Source organism: Clarias gariepinus, chromosome 14 (genome assembly GCF_024256425.1).
Source record: "Clarias gariepinus isolate MV-2021 ecotype Netherlands chromosome 14, CGAR_prim_01v2, whole genome shotgun sequence".
In the NCBI taxonomy this organism is placed as follows: domain Eukaryota; kingdom Metazoa; phylum Chordata; class Actinopteri; order Siluriformes; family Clariidae; genus Clarias; species Clarias gariepinus.
Genome location: NC_071113.1, coordinates 12,294,203 through 12,314,121, shown reverse-complemented (window position 1 = coordinate 12,314,121; position 19,919 = coordinate 12,294,203). Strand labels below are relative to the sequence as shown.

The window sequence follows — 19,919 nt, the reverse complement described above, 5'->3', positions numbered from 1 at the left end:
TTATGTCTACATGAAAATGAAAGAAACAAATTCGATAAGATAAACTGAATACATCTTTAATGAACGTGCACTGACAAAAACAAACATATTTAACAGATGTTTTGGCCTCGTATAGCCCGCCGTTACGACATCAGCTGCGCCCCAGTTTGGCTCCAATCAGAGTCTCAGCGCTCAAGCAGCACGGCGTAAACACGAGTCTTCCGCCCCGCCCTTCATCATCCCCATCATCATCATCGTCTGCGTCCACACACACACACACATACACAGCGAGCAGTTCCGCCTTCCTTCTCCCCGCAGACTTTTCCGCATGTCACATCTACAGCACACGCTCGCTAAATTACTGCGCAGCACCATGCAGGAGGAGGACGCGTGATCTCTCACAAGGTAAGGCACACTGCGCGGTAAACTCCCCCAGCCATGACGGATCAGCGGTTTCCTCTTCCAAGGTACCCGGTGTAGTAAAGTTTCAGTCGCGATCGGGTGTACACATGTCTAGAGTTTCCAGGGCATGAGTGTGTGTCTGTGAGGTGACAGCTTCACTAGCAGGACTTTAACTAGTCGGGGCTTCGTTCTCTCTCTCTCTCTCTCTCTCTCTCTCTTTCTCACACACACACACACACACACACACACTGATTCGCTTTAAGAGTGTTATTTTGGACGGAGGTGATAAATACAGAATGCACGAAAATAAACTAAACAAGCAGGCAGTGTTACTGTTGCTGCTGTTTCACGACGTGAGTGATATGTCCGCTTTAATCATGTTGAAACACTATAACTAAAAAATAACAGAGATATGATTTTGAGTTGAAATTATATTGACAAACTTTCAGCCTTGTATTGAGCCTTAAACTTTGGTGTGTCATGCTAAGGCCGAGATTACAGACTGCTGTCAAACTCTAACCCTCTAACCCCGTCTTCCTGGAAGTTTACAGAGTTCACGCCCCTGTTTTTTTTTTTTTGTATTTTCAAATTGTATGTCGTCGGCTTGTACTATCAAAGGGTAAGAACGACAACATCCCTGAGTGACCGTGTACTAAATACTGGTTGTTTTTATTAGTAGTAGTATTGTGGCACCTGTGGTGTGTACTCCTTTAGCGCACTGTTTCTGTGTACTGTGTGTGTACTAAGCTTCCCGCTAAACGCTCTGTGTGAGAGAGAGAACGAGAGGCCATATCGCTTTCGGTTTGTTCAAGTGGGCGGGGCTTAACGCTGCACGCACCTGCGCGTATGGCAATTGTTACAATTTTGAACAGAAAGTAACAGTTATAAATAACCAAAAAAAACAAATAGATAGGTACATTTTGTTACTTCCCTGTAGGCACAGCGATTTAGCCTTGTTGTTTCTGGAGATATGGCAGAGCTAAAGATGCTGCAATTTGCTTTGGGAGTGACAAGAATGGGCAGGGTAAGGAATGAGGGACATATTAGAGGGACAGTGCAGGTTGAGGACAAAGTTAACGAGGCCAGATTACATGCAGAGGAGGGATGAGGGATTTATCAGGAGGAGCATGCTAGAGATGGAGAAGAGGAAAGACCAAGAAGAGGAGGAGTAAAGGAGGACTTGCAGGAGGTTGGAGTGACAAAGTAATATGTAGTAGACAGATTTAGACAGCGATTAATCGTCCGCTGTAGTGACCCCTGACAGAAGCAGCCAAAAGAAGAAAAAGCCTCGCATTTCCTGGTTCGAGGGTTTGAATCACTCCTAGTGCCTTGTGCGTTTCTTTCAGGTACTTCAGTATCTCCTACAGTCCAAAGACATACACTGTAGGATGATTAGGGTTCCAAAATTACCTGTAGTGTATGATTGTGTGTGTGTGTCCAGCGATAAGTTGGCACCTCATACAAGCATGTTCTGTCGTGACACTGTATAAGTGATCTGAAAAATAGATAGTTTTCCAAGTTGATTTAGATGAGTCAGCTAAAAAAAAAAATGCTGTCTAAAACATGGCCACAAGGGTGTAACTCAAATTCAAAATTCAAATTTTGTCATGTACGTAACCATACACAGTATAATATTCAGTGAAATGCTTATACAACTGTTCATGCAAAACTGCAAAATTTAGTTTTAAATTTGAGATAAATATACAAATCTACAATTCATTTAATTACAATATAATGTAATTAAAATAGAAATATATAAAATGTATGAATCGCACAGAATGTGCAGTGTAAAAGGAGTATAAACAATGTATATATTTATCTCTGTCTTTCTTTCAGGTATCCGACAGATATCAAAGGAGCACAATGACAGCACACGTGATATCATGATGTCACCGAAGGCCGAACATGCCAGGGCGTAATGCCAAGGCGCTCTGTGGCAGAGCTGTGCTTTGAGGTCTACCCTCAGCTGTTCACTCCGTAGATCTTCCACACCCTACACGGAACCTCCAATATCCCTCCACCTGCGCGAGGTGAAAATGGGCACTCAGAGGAAGCACTTAGTCAAGGAGTTCAACCACTTCATCACTTGTTATGTGTGTAAAGGCTACCTGATCAAGCCGACCACCGTGACAGAGTGCCTGCATACCTGTGAGTGCTTTGCCCTTACAAAGAGATTTTTTTTAAAGGCATCAACAGAGATTGCCAAGGCAGGCTTGCTGTCACCCTGAGATTAATGCTGTGTTCCATTCCTATTAGAACTCCTTCATCAGGCTCCACTTATTATCCCTTGGGGAGCCCAGTTGACATGTAGGGCCATTCTTATACTAAAATAAATATTTCTATATGAGGCCACAGGGGCCTAAGAGAGATTCAGTCAACAGTTTAATTTAGCCAGTAGGTATTGCAATCTAACCATTAAAAGAACAGACTTTGTGGAGCAAGTATGAGAAGTATAATCTTAGGAATACGACATTGTGCTTGTTGCCATTTTCAGAATATTCCAAACTCCTTTCCTTGTGCAGTTGTTGTCCACCAATGTGATCTAAGTGATACATTTAAGTCAGGAAGGGAACTAACCAAGGCTTGTAGTTCTCAGGAAATCTGATCTGAAAACACCGGCGTGTCACTGTGTTAGGGGTCCATGCTGTATTTCATTGAATTTCACTCTTGTTTCACTGTTGTTATCAAATCCTTTTGCTACAGTGCCAAGATCTCTCTTGCCTCCTGAGGACAACCCCATTATTGGAGCATTATGTATGGAATTACAGGTGACTACAGAATTATTGGCACCATTTATAAAACTATTATGAAAATGAATAAAACATACATCAAAATAAATGAGTTCAGTTTTGCTTTAAGTGTTACAATAACACATAGGCTTTCCCCTAGATTTCCCTAGTGCGGCTATGGGGAGTTACACATTCAGCGACAAGAGCATTAATAAGGTCAGGCCCTGATAGGTGAGGAGGCTGTTCAGGGGTCTGTGAAGGACATTCTTTGACAAACAATTTTTTATTAAATGGAGCTCGCTTTGTGCACTGGGATATTGTTATGCTGGAACAGGTTTGGGCCTTTAAGTTTCACTGAAGTAAATTTGTAATTCTACAGCATCCTGTGCAATTGTGTGGTTTCAACTTTGTGTCAATAGTTTTCACATGGGTGTGATGATCAGGTGTCCACAAACTTTTGGCATACTGTGTGCAATAATGGCAGTGGAGGTAATTACAAGATTCTGAAACCACTAAGGGGACTTATGAGTTTAAAGGGTTTTAAAAAACAAGCTAATGTGATTGTTTATATAAAGTTTACTATTTACAGTATTTTGAATCCTTGTACATATTATTTTATCACTTGACGGGTGCCAGTAATTTTGAAATTCACTTTATTATAACTGATGCATGTATTATGTCTTTAAGGACATTCCTTCTGACATATAGCATCATGTTTGTGCAATATAATTCAAGAGACCACACGTATAATTGCTCCTAAAGATTTTGAGCTTTGTGTTTGTGCTTCTTTACCCCGGCACATACTCAATGTGTGTTTTATTCTACACCTCTTGATGTTTTGATGGAATAGTAAAAGGTGAAAGTGCCCTTGTAGATGCACACATCTGCAGTCCTCAGGGTGAACGCGGATATCTGGAGCCCCAGTCACCATGACAACAAATGTCTTTCCACCTTCAATGAGTGTTTTGTGTTCCAATTATTTGTTTGTAGGAGTCGGTTTCTTATCTTTTCACAAACTGTAATCCAAAGGGGAAAGACAAACAACAAGGCTTCTATTTCAATACAAAGGCTTGTTGTGAAGTCTTGTGTTTGATAGGATGATTTAGGTTTTTTTTCCCCCTCTCTCTCCTTCTCACTCTCTCTGTCTTTCTCTCTCCTTAACTTGCTTATCCTGTAGCAGTGAGAAGTGCTTTAGAATGAATCAGCAGCTAGTGTTGTTTGTACACTGCTTATTATTGCCTATAAATCTGGTCAGGTGTGACTCCGATTGTGACTTCTGGGTGAGTGTGTGAAAACAGAGCCACTACTGGGCATGCATGATGTATAGGTTTATTCCTAAGTGTACAGCCAGAAGGTAATACACACTATAGTTTGCTAAGAACTAAGGGTAAAGGCCTAAGAACTTTTACTGTATATATATACCCTCTTTCCATAGAACATTCTGTATATTTCTGCCCTTATTATTTGTAAGCTGTCTTTCACATAAATGAGTTGAAAATTAATAAAAGCTAAATGTGTGTTTTTAGCTATTTAGGGGGAAAAAAGCCCGGTTCATTGTTATGGTGTGTATGAATAAGAGAGTGAGAGAGAGAGTAAGGGAGAGAGAGAGAGAGAGAGAGCGTAATGTAGTGTACTCATGCAGTTGGCGCCGTGAATAGGATGCAGCTCCGGCCTTTATCTCAGTTTCAAGCCCAAGGCTTAGTTTACTTACACACCACATAGATATGCAGATTTCAGTCTTCCAGATGCAGACAATGAAGTTCCCAGAAACTGTAAATCTTAAAAGGATAATATAAGAGATTATACCAATGGCACAAAGAGCAAAATGTTCTTTGTGAGATTCAGACGTTTAGTCAGTAAAATCTGTTTGCCTGAAGAAAGTGGTAAGGTTTCCCACAGAATGCTTTTTTTTCTTAATTAAAACTAATAGTAAAATGTTCCTATTCATGGTAAGGTTTCCCACAGAATGCTTTTTTTTTTTAATTTTATTAAAACTAATAGTAAAATGTTCCTATTCATTCATAAGTGCATAGCAGCTTCACTAAATTGCAAAAAGTTCATTCTAATTCTCCTTTTCTGTTCTTGACAGTTTGTAAAAGTTGCATCGTCCAGCATTTCGAAGACAGCAACGATTGTCCGAAATGTGGCATCCAAGTCCATGAAACGAACCCACTGGAAATGTTAAGGTAAGACGTTGTGGATAATAACTACAGAAATGGTTACATATATCTGCTATACATTTATATCTCCAAGGAGAAACAATAAGAATATTAAAGCAGCAATATGTACATTTTAGAGCTGTATACAGCCTGTGTAGTAAATTCCATTTTTAGTAAAAACAACCCCAACATTTTTTTGCCCTCCCCCAGCTGGATCTGCTCCCTTTTAGCTGCAGCGTTATACTTTACTAGGTAAATTCCAAGGGAGAATTACAATCGGTCATACAGTAATCACTTAATCTTTACAGATCGGTTGTCCCTCAACTGGCCGATCAAATAAACCGATACTATTGTGACGATGCAAAACACATGAGTAACAGCCAGATCAAAATCCCGACGCCTGTCGGAGAATATTACCAAGTCTTTTTAAAAGATGACAAATTTGCACTATGCAATGCTTTTGTCTAATGTAAAACAACCTGGAAGAATATCTGCCGAAAGCTTTAACACGAAAAAAACGCTTAACAACGTACTGTGAGTAATTTGAGTATGAAAAGTTATCTGATCCTCACTCAAGCAACCACAGCAGAAGCCCTCAACAAGCTCGAGCCCAACTCTGCAGAGAGTAAAAAGACTAAAACCATTTTCACAAAAATAATAATGAGAAATAAAGAGTGGCTCCCAGCTCTGGCCGAGGCAGCCCGGGTTTGCTTTACTGCTCCATGCATGAGAGCTGACAGTGACTATTCAGCATGGCTGCACACATTCTGGATGATAAGAGGAATAGACTGTCTCTTAAACATGCAGAAATTCTGATATTTATAAAGAAATGCCTGCCCTCGCTGCTTACTAATGAGTAGCAGAGTTTCGATTTGTTATTCATCGTTCCATGTGCTTCATGTTATAAGGAGTGAGTGTGGGGCAGTCACAGTCGCATTTTGGATGCCTTTCTGCATTTGTGAGAGCCCTTCTAGTTAAGGAATGAAAGATGTTGCCTTTCAGTAAATCATTTTCAATTAAATTTAAAATGTTTAATTTAAAGAAATTCTTACATTTTCAATTCATAATGCTTTCTTAGATCTTAATTATATTTGTAAACTGTAGTTTAGAATAATTATTTTTTTACTGGTAAAATTACTGGTATAAGTAAATAAACAATACTACACACTAAATTGAACACTTTAAATGGAAGATCCCAATAACCCCCACACACCTGTGATCAGCACTCGGTGATCGGTATCAGACGATTCTGATGTCTGGGATCAGCGATTGGTGATTGGGCCCAAAAACCCTCATCCTGATTTTGTTGTATCAGGGTGTCCTGTAGTTCCAAAATAATGTGATGGAATTAATGGCCCACAATATAAGATTTTTGATATTAGATATTAGAGCTGTCAACCAACAAGCCATGTATAAATGTACAGTAGCTCAGCTAAATCGTCAATTTTGGAGATGCATCTATAATGAGAATGCATCAATAATAACCATGCTTACTTACTGTAATTTAAACATATGGCAACATGTAGGTAAATATTTAGAAGACAATAAATCTCCTTTGTTAAGTATATATAACAAAATCAACTATCGGATGTTTAAAAGAGTGAGTGTTAAAGTGTATGTGCATGGACATGCATGTATCCCTGAAAAAAAATATTCTATGATTTTCCAGGTAAGTACAGTAAGTTACTTGTTTTAGTATCAATATCAGTTTTGATGAGTTCAAAAAAAAAGCATGCACTCATACCACGTCTCAAAAGAAGGTATTGATGCATCCCTGGTATACAGTAACTACAAAGAACAAAAGAGCTGAAACAGCCGTGCTACAGCAAACGACCTCTTTTATGTTGTTTCAAGTTTCATCTTGTTATCACTAACCTGAGGAACAGCTAACAGCTCACACATTTGTATATGTTTGCATCTGTACATTTTAGCACCAGTAGCAGGAATTGAATCTCAGTCAGATTTCGGACTCTGAGCATCCACTATGAGTGAACTAAGGTTGACACCAGACTGCTGGGAACGCTGCTAAAGATTTCTCATAGACTGCTTCACATGTAATTCAGTTGACGCTAAGTCGTCTAGCCGTATCTGCATGCAACTGGGCAGGCCTGTAGTGTGAGTACGGGAGTCTATGCAATAAATTTGGTATTCACAGAGATGCATTCCAGGCAACAGCTGCACTTCTAAGTGTTGCCAATGTTTCAGCTGTGAGGCTTCACCACCCCCGATGCTCTGTCCGCACACACACACACACACACACACACACACACACACACACACACACAGGTGCAGCCCTGGATCTGTGTAGACTGTATAAATGTAATAACCACAATATATTGTTCCGGTGTGTGTGTCTGTGAAGGACCTTAGTTACATCAACACAAATGTTATTTTTATGACGGTAGTTATATGGCTTGTTGTGTAATTTTTTTCCTTTTTTTTCGTGTCCAGCCTTTAACTGTGTCGTGTTTTTTAAAGGTTGGACAACACGTTAGAAGAAATCATATTCAAGCTTGTGCCTGGACTTCGGGAAAGTAAGTGCACTCGATTACTTCTCGATTAACAACATCTGAGAGCGATCATCTCTAAGGCAGTTTATCTAAAACTCACTGGTAATGAGCTTATCAGGGCCAGTTTATGAAGCCTGTAGGAAAAATGTTTATGTTTATTAATGTTAGATTTTTCTTAAACCTGGTGAAGGCCAGTTACTTGCACTGTTTCCTACAGTTATCCATGTGCAATAAGGCAAAAATAGAAATCCCACCCAAAAGAATAAAAATGCTGTGCTGTTTCGAAAAAGAAACATTCTGATTTAGAGATTAATTTACAAATAAATTATAAATAAAAGACAAAAAACAAAAGCATATGTTCAGCAAAAAATCGCATTTCCCACTTTAATGGCTTGTATATATTATAACGTATATAAATTTAATATAACATTTCAGCAAAACTGTATTTCATTAGTCTCAAAGCATGTTGAGATTCTTTATCACGCATATACAACAGATGACGTAATTAGAGAGTCGCTCGTAAAAGCTAAAGTGTTTCATTAAGGTGATGTAGTAGTTAGATGCTGACAACATAAACTAAGAAATTTTGCGAGACCGAGCAGGGAGTCGATTGATTAGTTATGCATTTAAAAACATCTTTGATTTTCTTTCTGTCTTTGGGTTTTCTCTTTTCTGTACAGAGGAAGAACAACAGGAGATTGAATTCTGGAAAAAGAACAAGTCAAAAGAAAACAATGGCGGTAAGCACACCTCTTTGTCCTGTTGAGATTTTTGGAGAACGAGATAGATGTGGTCACGACAAAATTAATTCTTTATATATAACCGCATGTATGTGTTAGATTACACTTATATCACCTTATAGCACCTTGCCAAATCTTTATTATTTTTTTTAATTATGTAAAGTATGGGGTTATACTTTTTAAATATACCCTACTGTATATACAGGCATTTAATGTGGGGCATCAACAAAATAACTTTATCATTGACGTTATAGTCGCTATCAGTCCTTATTGTCATTATCAACTCATGTTGTTCAGTTCCCTCTGAAACGCCACACATGCGCTCCTTAAATTTTGACATAAGGCACTTCTGTAAGCCATTTCTGTAGCTTCTCTCTAGGTTTGCTCAGACTTGACTCATTGGCACAAATATCCACTAAATCAAAGATTTCACTTTCTCTCCACTGACTACTTTCTGCACTGTCCTCCACTGTCGGAATAAAATCCCCACTCTGTTAGTGCCGCCTGATGACATCCACATACCATGGAGTATACCTATGAAAGTGACTATGCATATGCAGTATACATATAAAAGTAACATATAAATACACCACATATGAAAGTGACTCAGATAAATTTTGAAAAACCAGACTGACCAAAAAAAATCAGATCTGTATCACATCATCTGACCAAGAAAAAAAATTAGATTTAAGCCGCTACAAGCTGGTAGTGTGAACATATCTTTTTGTTTCTTATAATTGGCCTACCTTTTCCTGTATCACAGAAACAATTACCTAGTGCGTTAGATTGCTGCTGTTTTAAAAAATAAACTCGGAATTTAACAGTTTAGAAGGGCAGTGGTATAAGTTACCCCTAAAGTTGTCAACTTGATTTGCAATACTGTTCACTGCTCAATTAGTGATTAAATTGGTTCACGTTATGGGATGTCAGTAAGATCGCTTTTAGATTGACCCGTACGCTGTTTATAGCATGAATGTCTGTGCACTATATATTAAAGGATAAAGCTGTGATTGAGCGTCACCTGGCATAGACCCTAGTCTAGATGCCTGTGGGAGTGTTACATTTCGATTTTAAGGGTGACAGTAGGCAGCTATTTCTAAGGAACTCTGATTATACAGTATCTGTCTTCATCTCACCACACTGAGGTGTGCTAAGGAAGCAATCAGTCAGTTACAAATGACTAAGCTATAGCTTACTGTATGTTACCCACTGACTCATTGGGTGCATTCTCATGTGAAAGCATGCTCAATTTTGTAGGTATAGTCTCAAGCAAGATTAGGACCCTAGATGTCTTTGTGGTTGTGATGACTAGAACTGACCAGGCTAGAGATTTAATGTCATGGTCATGTTGTTCCAGCTTGCTGTCAGGTTCAGTCTGCAGACGTTAAATAAAGCCTTGAGTCTGCTAGAAGGAAGACGTACCGCGTTAATGCTCGCCCATATTTTATACATCACAACCCGGGGTCTGAAAAATCCGTTGCGGTCTGCAGAAACATGGCTTGTCCTATTATTGAACGTTAGAAAAGCCGCTTTGTTTTCCTGCCACGCATTTACTCACTGAATTACCCAATCGCGCAGCAGCCACACAGAATTTCCTGAAGGCTTCAATCTCCATGACAGCTCATAAAGAGTGTGCAGCTGTAAGCAATTCTTAATGATTGTGTAATTACTTTCCTCTTCATGTCCCCCAAGTGCGTCTTCTTGTATATCGCCGTTCTAATTTGAAAGGAAGAATTGGTGAAAGGCACGGCTGCTCGATCGGAACGGCGAATGTGTTCAGTTCAGCAGAACGATTGTCGGGCTTTCGATTGGGTTTGATGTCGGGTTAATTCATTCAACCGAGGTGAAAATAATGCATATCATGCATACTACGTGTGTATGTCCATCTCATTTTATTCCCTCGTTTCTACTCACAGGTCTGTATTGCTGCATGTGTGTACACAGTCATTAAAGGGCTTCTGTCTCATTTCAGATGACGGCCCTGAGTGTAAGAGGATGAAGTTGGATGACGACATCGATGATGGTGGCGATGGAGATTACCACAGGAACGACCCACAGATAGCCATCTGCCTGGACTGTCTGCGTAACAATGGCCAGATAGGGGAGAATATAGTAAAGGTTAGCTGTTGCTTTGGTGTTTGTATGAATGCGTGTTTCTCCTCACTTTTAATGTATGTTCATCATAATGACTAGACTCTGTCAGCCACCAGCTTTCTATACAAACCCTTTAAAAAAATATTATATTAAGATGTTAATATATACTCCGATTAGAAACACTATTGGTCCGCTTTGATGGGCATTGAAGGCTCAGTGGTAGGCTTCTCGCATCGGCTTTTCTGTGGGAACAGACCAGACAGGCTGGCCTTTGTTCCTCACAGGCATAAATGAGACTTGTGTGCCCATGATCCTGTCGCCAGTTTACTGGTATATAATTCCTAACCAGTGTTATTATGTTAATGGTATATGGTATTGCTAATTTATGTATGCTAAATAGGCAATTTTTTTGACATGGCGGCGTAGTGGTTAGCACTGTGACCTCACACCTCCAGTCTAGGGTCTAGGGTTCGATTTCCGCCACATGTCTGTGTGAATAGAGTTTGCATGTTCTCCCCAGGGTTTCCTCCCACAGTCCAAAGACATGCTGATTAGGCTAATTGCTGTTCACAAATTGCCCGTAGTGTGTGTTGGTGTGTGGGTTCCCTGCAACGGATTGGCACTCTAATCAGGCCCTCATGACTCTGTCCACAGGATAAGCAGTATAAAAGATGAATAAATTTTAAGTTGTGTTTTTGTGTACTAGAAAAAAGCAAAACGTGCCAGTAGAGTAACTAATCAGTTGAAATTATTAATTAAGTCTAGACATAGGATTAATGGTCTTATATTCGTTATACAGTATAATAATCACATATTAGGAAATATTAGATAAATAAAACTTAATTCCTTTCTTTTTATAATCCCAGTACAACATAAGCAGATTGAAACTCCTCTCTATTTGTTCGACACTAAAAGTGAGACTCTCCATTTAACACATCTATAATAATAAATAGAATTTTAACACATTGTATTATAGTGAGAAAAACACAGACCGGTAAAACCAGATCACTCACAGAAGGGCAGTTCAGTTCAATTTTGTCAATAAACTTTTAAAAACATGTCAGTAACCTAATGTCATGCAAAGCTGCAACACTTACACTCTTATTTCAAGGCTTATTACGGGGCTGTCTTTCCAACACTGGAGCAATGCATTGAAAAATGATTCTGGCTTCTTTTCCTAAACGTTTGCGGTGTCTGTGCATGAGCAGGCTGGAATTGACTGCTGGTTAAGCATTGCAACAAATTCTTCTCACTGGAAAAGTAGCCTTGTCTTTACAAGGATGAATAATACAGATTTAAAGCTTTATTTGCAAATACCTTGTGCTTATGTAAAATGTATTATTATTATTTTCCTTTTTTTTGCATAAACTGTTATTGCCTGACCCCAAAACTGCCCTTAGAATTCCATTATAAATTATTGCTTTTTTTCCCTGTATTTTTCTCAGCGCAGGTTATTATGTCAAAGACACTGTCTTATACACTACAAATGCATTAAACAGAGATTTGTTTGCTGGAGTACTCCTTGAATTCACACTCTCACTCTCTCCAGTTGTCTCCCTGCTCTTGATTTTTCCTGCTTAGTTTTAATGGCTCGTCTTGTCATGTATCATCTCTGCTGTACTTCACTAGAGACACTGGCTACATTCGAGTGTGTTAATATTCTGTATTCTCTCACAATAAGGATGGTGATTGCATTAGAACCCTGTTTTTGTACAGCACTTTTGCGCAGTTCTTAATTGCGAGACAGTCAGAAGGTTCTGTCGTGTAAAGAGAAGCTGATAATTGCTTCTAATGGTTACTCACTGTATAGCATGATGTTGGAATAGCGCTGTGACAGTGTGATTTGTTTTTTTTGTTTATTCTCTCTACAGGGCTTAATGAAGAAATTTATCCGCTGCTCCACTCGTGTCACTGTAGGGACAATCAAGAAGTTCTTAAGTCTAAAGTTAAAGCTTCCAAGTTCTTATGAGGTAATGTGTGTGTGTGTGTGTGTGTGTGTGTGTGTGTGTCAACTTACTGTACAGGCAACGCATTGTTTTTTACAGTTTAGTCGATATTCGGATATTGTTAAAGATATTGTTATTTTATCTGTCCAACAATGTATATTTAATTTGAAAATAAATACATATTTACATCTAGATTAGGACATTAAGTCTCAATATGAAGTCCAAAGAGTTAGTTAAATGAAGGAAGTACTTTATGTGTGTCTGTGTCAAAGTCAACAATCAAGAGGAACATTCAGCAACGTGGTTTCCATAGGCTGTAACTCATTGATAACCCTCAAAGTAAAGATGATCACATCTATAAAATTTAATCCTAAAAGGCCTGTATAATTCTGGAATAACATTTTATGAACACATGAGACAGCAATCAGGATGATGGGAATAAAATGGGCGGGTGACTGAGCAAGATCCAGAGCCTCATCTGTGAGTCTCATCTACCTGATCTGTGAAGGTGGAAGTAATGTATGGTGTGGGCATGTAGAGGTGCTCTTGTATGTAGGATGCAATGGTTAAGAAAAGCAGCAGGATGAATTCTGAAGAGGTAAAGTGTCTATATTATCTTCTCAAAATCCTGCCAGATGCTTCCAAACTAATAGGACACAGAGCTAAAATCTACACTGAATTCAGCCAAAGACTTATTTACAGCAAAGACTTGCTGTGGTGTGCAAATGGCCATGTAAATCACCTGCCCTGAATCTTTGACTGTGTGATGTAGGTTTCAGGTAGTCATTGACTGAAAAGGATTTGCAACCAAGTTAAAAAAACTTTATGTTTATGGTTTATTTATGGTTATACTAGTTTGTCCAATTACATTGGGACTCTTAATTAATATTCAGTATTTAACTTTAAGTTCAGGTTACAAGTGGACAACTATAATGACAATAACTTTGTTAATGGCCAAAACTTTGTGGACTTTACTGTAGAACCTAACAGTGCATAAAATAATAGTTGTCTGTAGAATAAAGCTGGGCTTACATTAAATGTACCTCAAATTATTGTTCAACTTATTGATGATGTCAAACTGGTAAAGATCCTTGTTCAAACCCTATTTATATGGAACATTTCCTATCATCATTGCTTTGACTGTTACTTGTATTTGAGACCATGAACAAACGTTCCTTGCTATAAGTGTCCTAATGTATAAGTTCTGTAAGTAAAAAATTTAAAGCAAAATTATATTCATCCCTACTTTATTTTTTACCCAAACCATGACTTAAAATATGTGATCCGATCCGACCTGAGGTTTAAGATCTGATGTTTCCTAAGTGTAAACCTAGCTTGAGTGCATGCTGTATCTTTATTCAACTTACTAAACTAGCACAGTAGAATGTATCTCTTTAGCTGAAGTCCAGGAGTTGCTCACATTGTAGCAATGTAACCTTCTCTACAGTTAGACGTCCTATGCAATGGGGAGATTATGGGAAAAGATCACACCATGGAATTCATCTACATGACGAGGTGGAGGCTTCGAGGAGAAAATGTAAGATGTGTTAATGTCTCTTTTTCTTTTCTCATGTATTAAATCTGCACCTTAATTTATGTAAATAATGGATTTTCCCCAATCCATATGAGCTTTTTTGCTCAGTAAGGACAGAAACTCACAATGGTCACTAAGTTTCTTTTTTCCCAGTTCAATCTAAAAAAAAAAATCTTTCTACACCAGGATTTAGGAGATTTAGCCTACTGTAGGTAGCTTGGTCTTCTGGGGGAGGGAACAAGGAATAGTAAAGGGCGGGTCTGAATTTGTTTAGAATTTGAATTTCAAAACAGCTAAATTTGGCAAAGGCCTAATAAAATCATTGATTTTTGCAAAAAAAGAAAATGAACTCCAGGACAGGAAAATCCATAAAAAGTTAACATTTGTTGTTTTAAGTATAAAAAAGGCTTAAGATTTTGAAATCGCTTTTAGATATACAGTACAGTATAGTGACCTTAGATTGTGAGTAACTTAAAGGGCAGAATCTTTAAATAAAATTTTAATTTGTTAAATGAACAACATATTGATATATGAGTTCTGTAATACTTATACGCATTGCCTGCCGAGCATCACCTAGTCACATACAGTAGACCCCCCCTCCCCCCACACCTGCTTCTTCCCTTGTCTAACACCAATAAGACTGCATTTAAAAAGGCAGATTTTGATTCAGAAGAAATTCAAATGTCAGGAAAAATTATATCTAAATTCACAACCAATGTAGAAATATACTTGTAAGTATATTGCCAATGACCTCAAGAGCGCATCCAGGTTGCATCATGGTTTTGACCTACAGCTGGCTCTATCCAGGAATAAACTCTTTGACCTTGAAAATTTTAACCACCTAGACATCACAGCATTAAATCTAGCTCAGTGAGTGTTAATCCCAAAACGGCTGTACAGGAAGCACACAGCTAATGTCTGAGGTCTGTCTAACAGCTGCCACTCTCAGATATCTCAAATATGACTCCTTACCAATGGCGCGAAAGCTGGGTCACCCTTTGGATATTTACCCTGCTTCCATGCCATGATCTGTTTTGGTCCATTTTATACTACACTTATATTCAGGTTATGTGCGTGGCATTTAAAAATCTTTTTTTAATGGCGGAGTGGATTTTGTTTGTCAGGGTCAGACCAGTGACATTGAAATTATGCCATTTGAAATTTACATATATCGGTGTGTTCTGAATAGCAGTTGACTAATGAGCTGTTACTAATATAACCCATCCTCATTCATAACATGCTTCGTAAATCAATACTAACGCGGTACAGGTGTTTTACGTAAAAAATTTAAATAATAAAAAAAAGGATTCTGGATGACAAATAAGTAGTAACACAATGGTGTTACTTTGCGGATCACATCAAACTGAACGGTGTGACATCTACCTGAAATTCTAACAGAATCCTTATTAGGCTGGAAAGGCACAGAATTGGGTCAGTGTGAGCCTGTACATCATTTCCCCTCTTTCCAGTAACACAAGGAATAAATCTGCTCTCTCTCTCTCTCCCTCTCTCTCTCACTCTCTTTTTCTCTCCATCTCTCTAAAAATAGAAAATAGTCTTCCTGGGCTCAAAGACAATTATTTGTGTATATATTCTAAAAACATAACAAAAGTATTATTTTCTTGAAATTAAATTTGCGTTTATTCTTTACATTTGAAAATCTGACACAGATACATTTATTAATTCATATATATCTGAAATCCTTTGCTCTGATTAGGCACCAGTCTCATTTCTGTAATGTGACATCTTTTGTCAGTTCAGAATGGTTTAAAACATCTTTTGAAGCTTTATACCCTGCATAATGTGCAATTAGCAGTTCCTCTGTTGTTTTTATTTTCATTAATAATAAATTGCCTCTAACAATTGGTGTTAAGTATTTCATTAAACACAATGACAATTTCAGCACCCTCCTTGTCTCGTTTAAATATGATCAGTAATTCAAAGTGACGCTTGTTTCTTTTATTTACCCCCCTCACCCTTTTTTTTTTTTTTTTTACTTTTTAGGCCTACCCAATGGTACTGGAATATCGTCCTCGTATTGACTTTGGCTAAACCGGTTGAGGCTCATGCACTTTCCCTCAGTCCAGCAAAAGATGGAAAAGTGACCAACATGCTGCACAAGAGAGACTTTATCACACCATTGTTTTCCATTCATTCGAGTTTTTGCGTATTTCCCTGTATGTTCTAAAACTTCCTCATTGTCGGACTTCTCGTCACAGCTGGGACTGTAGCTGTCTGTATGTGTCTTTAATCCCACCCTGGCTTGGTATGCGTGTTTTGTTCCATTTGGTGGTCCACAAGAAAAACTGTTGAAGTGATCAGTCATGAAGTTATGGACCCAAGGAAATTCACATGCTATGAGATAATTGCTCAGCAAAACTTTTTTTTATTTTTTTTTTATCTGTAGTTAAAGTAGTGCCTTTTCTAAACATCCATTTTTTTTTTTTGCTGATTTCAACAGCATTTTTTTATTCCTAGCCAGTAAGGCAATACACAATAGCATCTTACCAGATCCAAGAATCTTCAGTTGTTATTATTAAAATAAGCTACTTTTTTTTTGTCTTTAACTGAACCATAAAGAATGGCAGGGTATACGGTGGCCCCTGACATTTGTTCCAACCATGTCTTTGTACATGGAAGAAAGCCTTACTAGGAGCAGTGAGGAAAGCACTGATATCTTGCACTAGATTTACTGATAAAACGCTGCTTGTTTAAAAGTGAATCCTGGAAATCTACATGTATTAAAAGTGCTTGCAAATGTATAAAAAATAAATATCTTTATTATGTATGTGTGTATATATATATATATATATATATATATATATATATATATATATATATACTGTATGGAAAAATAAACTTGGTGAATGATGAATTTACACACACAATACCAGTCAAATGTTTGCACACACCTTCTCGTTCAAAGGATTTTCGACTGTGTAGAACAATACCGAAGACATCAAACCTGTCAAATGACACATATGATATTACATGGTTAAACAAAAACAATGTGAATATAATACGTGTAGATTTCAGATTGATGTTTTTGTTTGTTAAACCACACAGTGACCTATGAATCATGCAAGCATAAAAAAAACTTAGGGCATAAACTACAGTAGTGGGAAACATGTACTGTACAGATGATGACAGATGATGAGAGTGGTGATTAGTTTACCGGTGATGTTGAATGCTGAGTGGTTGGAACAGATACTGTAAGAGTGGAAACGAGGTTGCTGCTGAGATTGTTACATAAGCAACCATTTTTTTGTTATATTTTTAGGCATTTCACAGCCTGTCATTTGATCCAGTTTCTCTCAATTAATCTACAATCATTTAATTTAATTTAATATAAAGAAATGAGAGGTGACTTAAGACTTCTGCACAGTATTTCGGACTTTAGGCTCTTCAAAATTCTTTACTTTCACAGTAACTTTGCACATTACCGCTCAGCATTTAAAGAATCTCCTTCAAGACTTTTGGAGAATTATTCCACATGAGGAGCTGATGAAGCTGGTTAGGAGAATACCAAGCATGTTCAAATCTGTTATCAATTCTAAAGGTGGCTACTTAAAACATTTTGCTTTAATTAGCTTTTTTTTGCTTTGTACATTTTACAGTTTTGATGTCTTCTGTATACTTCTACAAATAGTAAAAATAAAGAAAAGCCCTTCAATGAGTAGATGTGTCCTAACTTTTAACTGGTATTTTTAAAAAATTCTATAATAAAAAAAAAAAAAATCCAGTTACACTAAAACACATACATTATTACTGAAAAGCGAAATGAAAATAAGTAGTGAGTTTCTGCTTTTTCATTAAATTAAATTTACACAGTTAAAGACTTAAGGCATCAAAGAATCATACAGACCATCGAGTCACTCATCCCATATTCCTATAATCTATTGTTTTAATTTCTAAAAAACAAAAGATAAATAATAAATATAAAATATTTAGGAAAATACAAATACTCCTAAATGTTCTCAAACCCCTTGTTTGTGCAGATCACTGGTCACTTTTATCTCCGGTACCAGTAACATTTTTTTCGATTTCTACACCATTCTTGTTTATACACATTTCTACAGGTTGTCTAGACATTCTAGTCTTTTATCTGTGCCATGTGACGCAAAGTGCTAAATAATGGTGATCAAGAGGATATAAATAATAGGATTACTTATTAATCTCACAATTTTCTATCTCATCTGATTGCACAGAGATGTTCTTACTGATCTATAGTATAATCCTTATTAATCTGTATTACACCAAAGATTCAATAATATTCAATAATATTTCCTTTTAGCCATCAAATTCACAAATTCTTAAAAAAGATTGGAGGGAAAAATATGGTCTTCATCAAGTCCCAAGCAAACCAGGTGTGGAGGCTTTGTTTAATTCAGTAATAAGAAGCATTGTTCCAATCCTGTATGTCTGGAATCCAGACTAGTTTGGTGGTTTTTATTCCCATGCACAAACATCCAACCTAAACCTGTTTAGTAACTGATAAGTCAAATCGGGTAAATGATTATTATTTTTTTGTTTTTGGTTTTTTTTTTTCAGCAGGAAATTTAGCGAATTGGACATCCGCAGGTTTGAGATTGATATATGATTTATTTAATTCTTTTTCTATTTCTAAACCATATTTTTCTTTTCAGACTCAAAACTCAAATGAAGACTAAGAAACCATTTTCCATTATGCTCCATAGCTTGTGCTTGCAAAAACAAGAAGTAATTTTTAAAAAATCCTATAGTGGTTTAAAGTGGTACCTGAATAAATGTGTAAATCAAGTCATCTTTTAAATGTCCTTGTGCTGCAATGAACAATGTATTTTTGTAACAAGAAGCACTTGTAAATATTTTTTTAAAAGTCGTTGATTGTTTAGCTGACATCAGATTTTGCTTAGAATGATCGATTCTATTTTTCAACGTGCCTGATATCATTCCTATAGAGACATGTACATACTGTATTCAAGTAAATTTAAATGTGATGCTTTGTTAAATACACACATGTGATCGGGTAACGAATTACCTCTGTGGTGTGATTTGCATTCAAAACTGTTTGAATAAAAAAAAAAAAAGACCTATGAGATGTACGATGTAAATAATCACAGTAATTTTTGTTTGTATGATAATGATTTTACAAAAAAAAGTTATCAAAATATATGGTTTAAAACAATATTTTATTTGCTATCTGCCACTCAAGAACATGTTAAAGAACCCAATTTAATTCACTGATAAATTTATATTGTATTTCAAGCCATTCTTCAACTTTTTTGCTTATTTAAATAATTTAAATTGGCCTCATAATCCATTATAACAGAGAGAGTTCCATTGAGGCCATACTGTGACCTAAACAAGAAGGATACAGATAGTAACTTCAGAACACCAATAGAGGTCTGCAGACCAGGAAATATCCACCTGATTGCAAAAGACCCTTGTACTGTATATGAATTGATTTGTAAGTTTTGTCAGATTCCCATAATATTACCATTTCTTTAGAAACTGATAACCATTGGAAAGTCCACACCAACATTAAAGATAATTAGGGTGGTCACTAGGGCATATCACACTACTGAATAGTATCTCAATGGGAGTTTATAAATATGTTATGGTTTTTCCCAAAATGAGACCGGCACCATTAACCACCATGATTCCCAAAAGACTAAGTGTAAGATCCCATAAGGCCTTCATGTATAAATTTATAATGCTGAACTAAACTTTGTTATGGCACGGTGGCCTAGTGGTTAGCACTGTCGCCCTGCACCTCCAGGGTCTGAGTTTGAGTCCCGCCTCAGAGTCTGTGTGCATGCAGTTTGCATGTTCTCCCTGTGCTTG

The 19,919-nt window shown here is 37.2% G+C and overlaps 1 protein-coding gene across 2 annotated transcripts; it reads left to right on the top strand.

The window, feature by feature from the left end:
• The first annotated feature begins 250 nt into the window (after window positions 1-250).
• On the top strand, window positions 251-18,127 carry pcgf5b (polycomb group ring finger 5b). Of its 2 annotated transcripts, none has more exons than XM_053512149.1 (9): window positions 251-384; window positions 2,218-2,529; window positions 5,200-5,296; window positions 7,748-7,803; window positions 8,460-8,519; window positions 10,492-10,637; window positions 12,485-12,583; window positions 14,007-14,096; window positions 16,098-18,127. In XM_053512149.1, exons 2-9 carry the CDS (start codon window positions 2,418-2,420, stop codon window positions 16,143-16,145), a joined length of 708 nt encoding a protein of 235 aa, XP_053368124.1. In that variant the 5' UTR covers window positions 251-384; window positions 2,218-2,417; the 3' UTR covers window positions 16,146-18,127. The 2 variants fall into 2 exon arrangements, with proteins under 2 accessions (XP_053368124.1, XP_053368125.1); XM_053512150.1 differs by lacking the exon at window positions 251-384 and adding an exon at window positions 3,085-3,149 and having other exon boundaries at window positions 2,397-2,529.
• Window positions 18,128-19,919: the final 1,792 nt, after the last annotated feature.

Bases quoted from the DNA above. Each gene is read 5' to 3' on its own strand.
- pcgf5b (XM_053512149.1), top strand. From the start codon at position 2,418: ATGGGCACTCAGAGGAAGCACTTAGTCAAGGAGTTCAACCACTTCATC. The intron at 5,297-7,747 runs GTAAGACGTTGT...TGTTTTTTAAAG, and splicing joins AACCCACTGGAAATGTTAAG to GTTGGACAACACGTTAGAAG. The intron at 10,638-12,484 runs GTTAGCTGTTGC...TTCTCTCTACAG, and splicing joins TAGGGGAGAATATAGTAAAG to GGCTTAATGAAGAAATTTAT.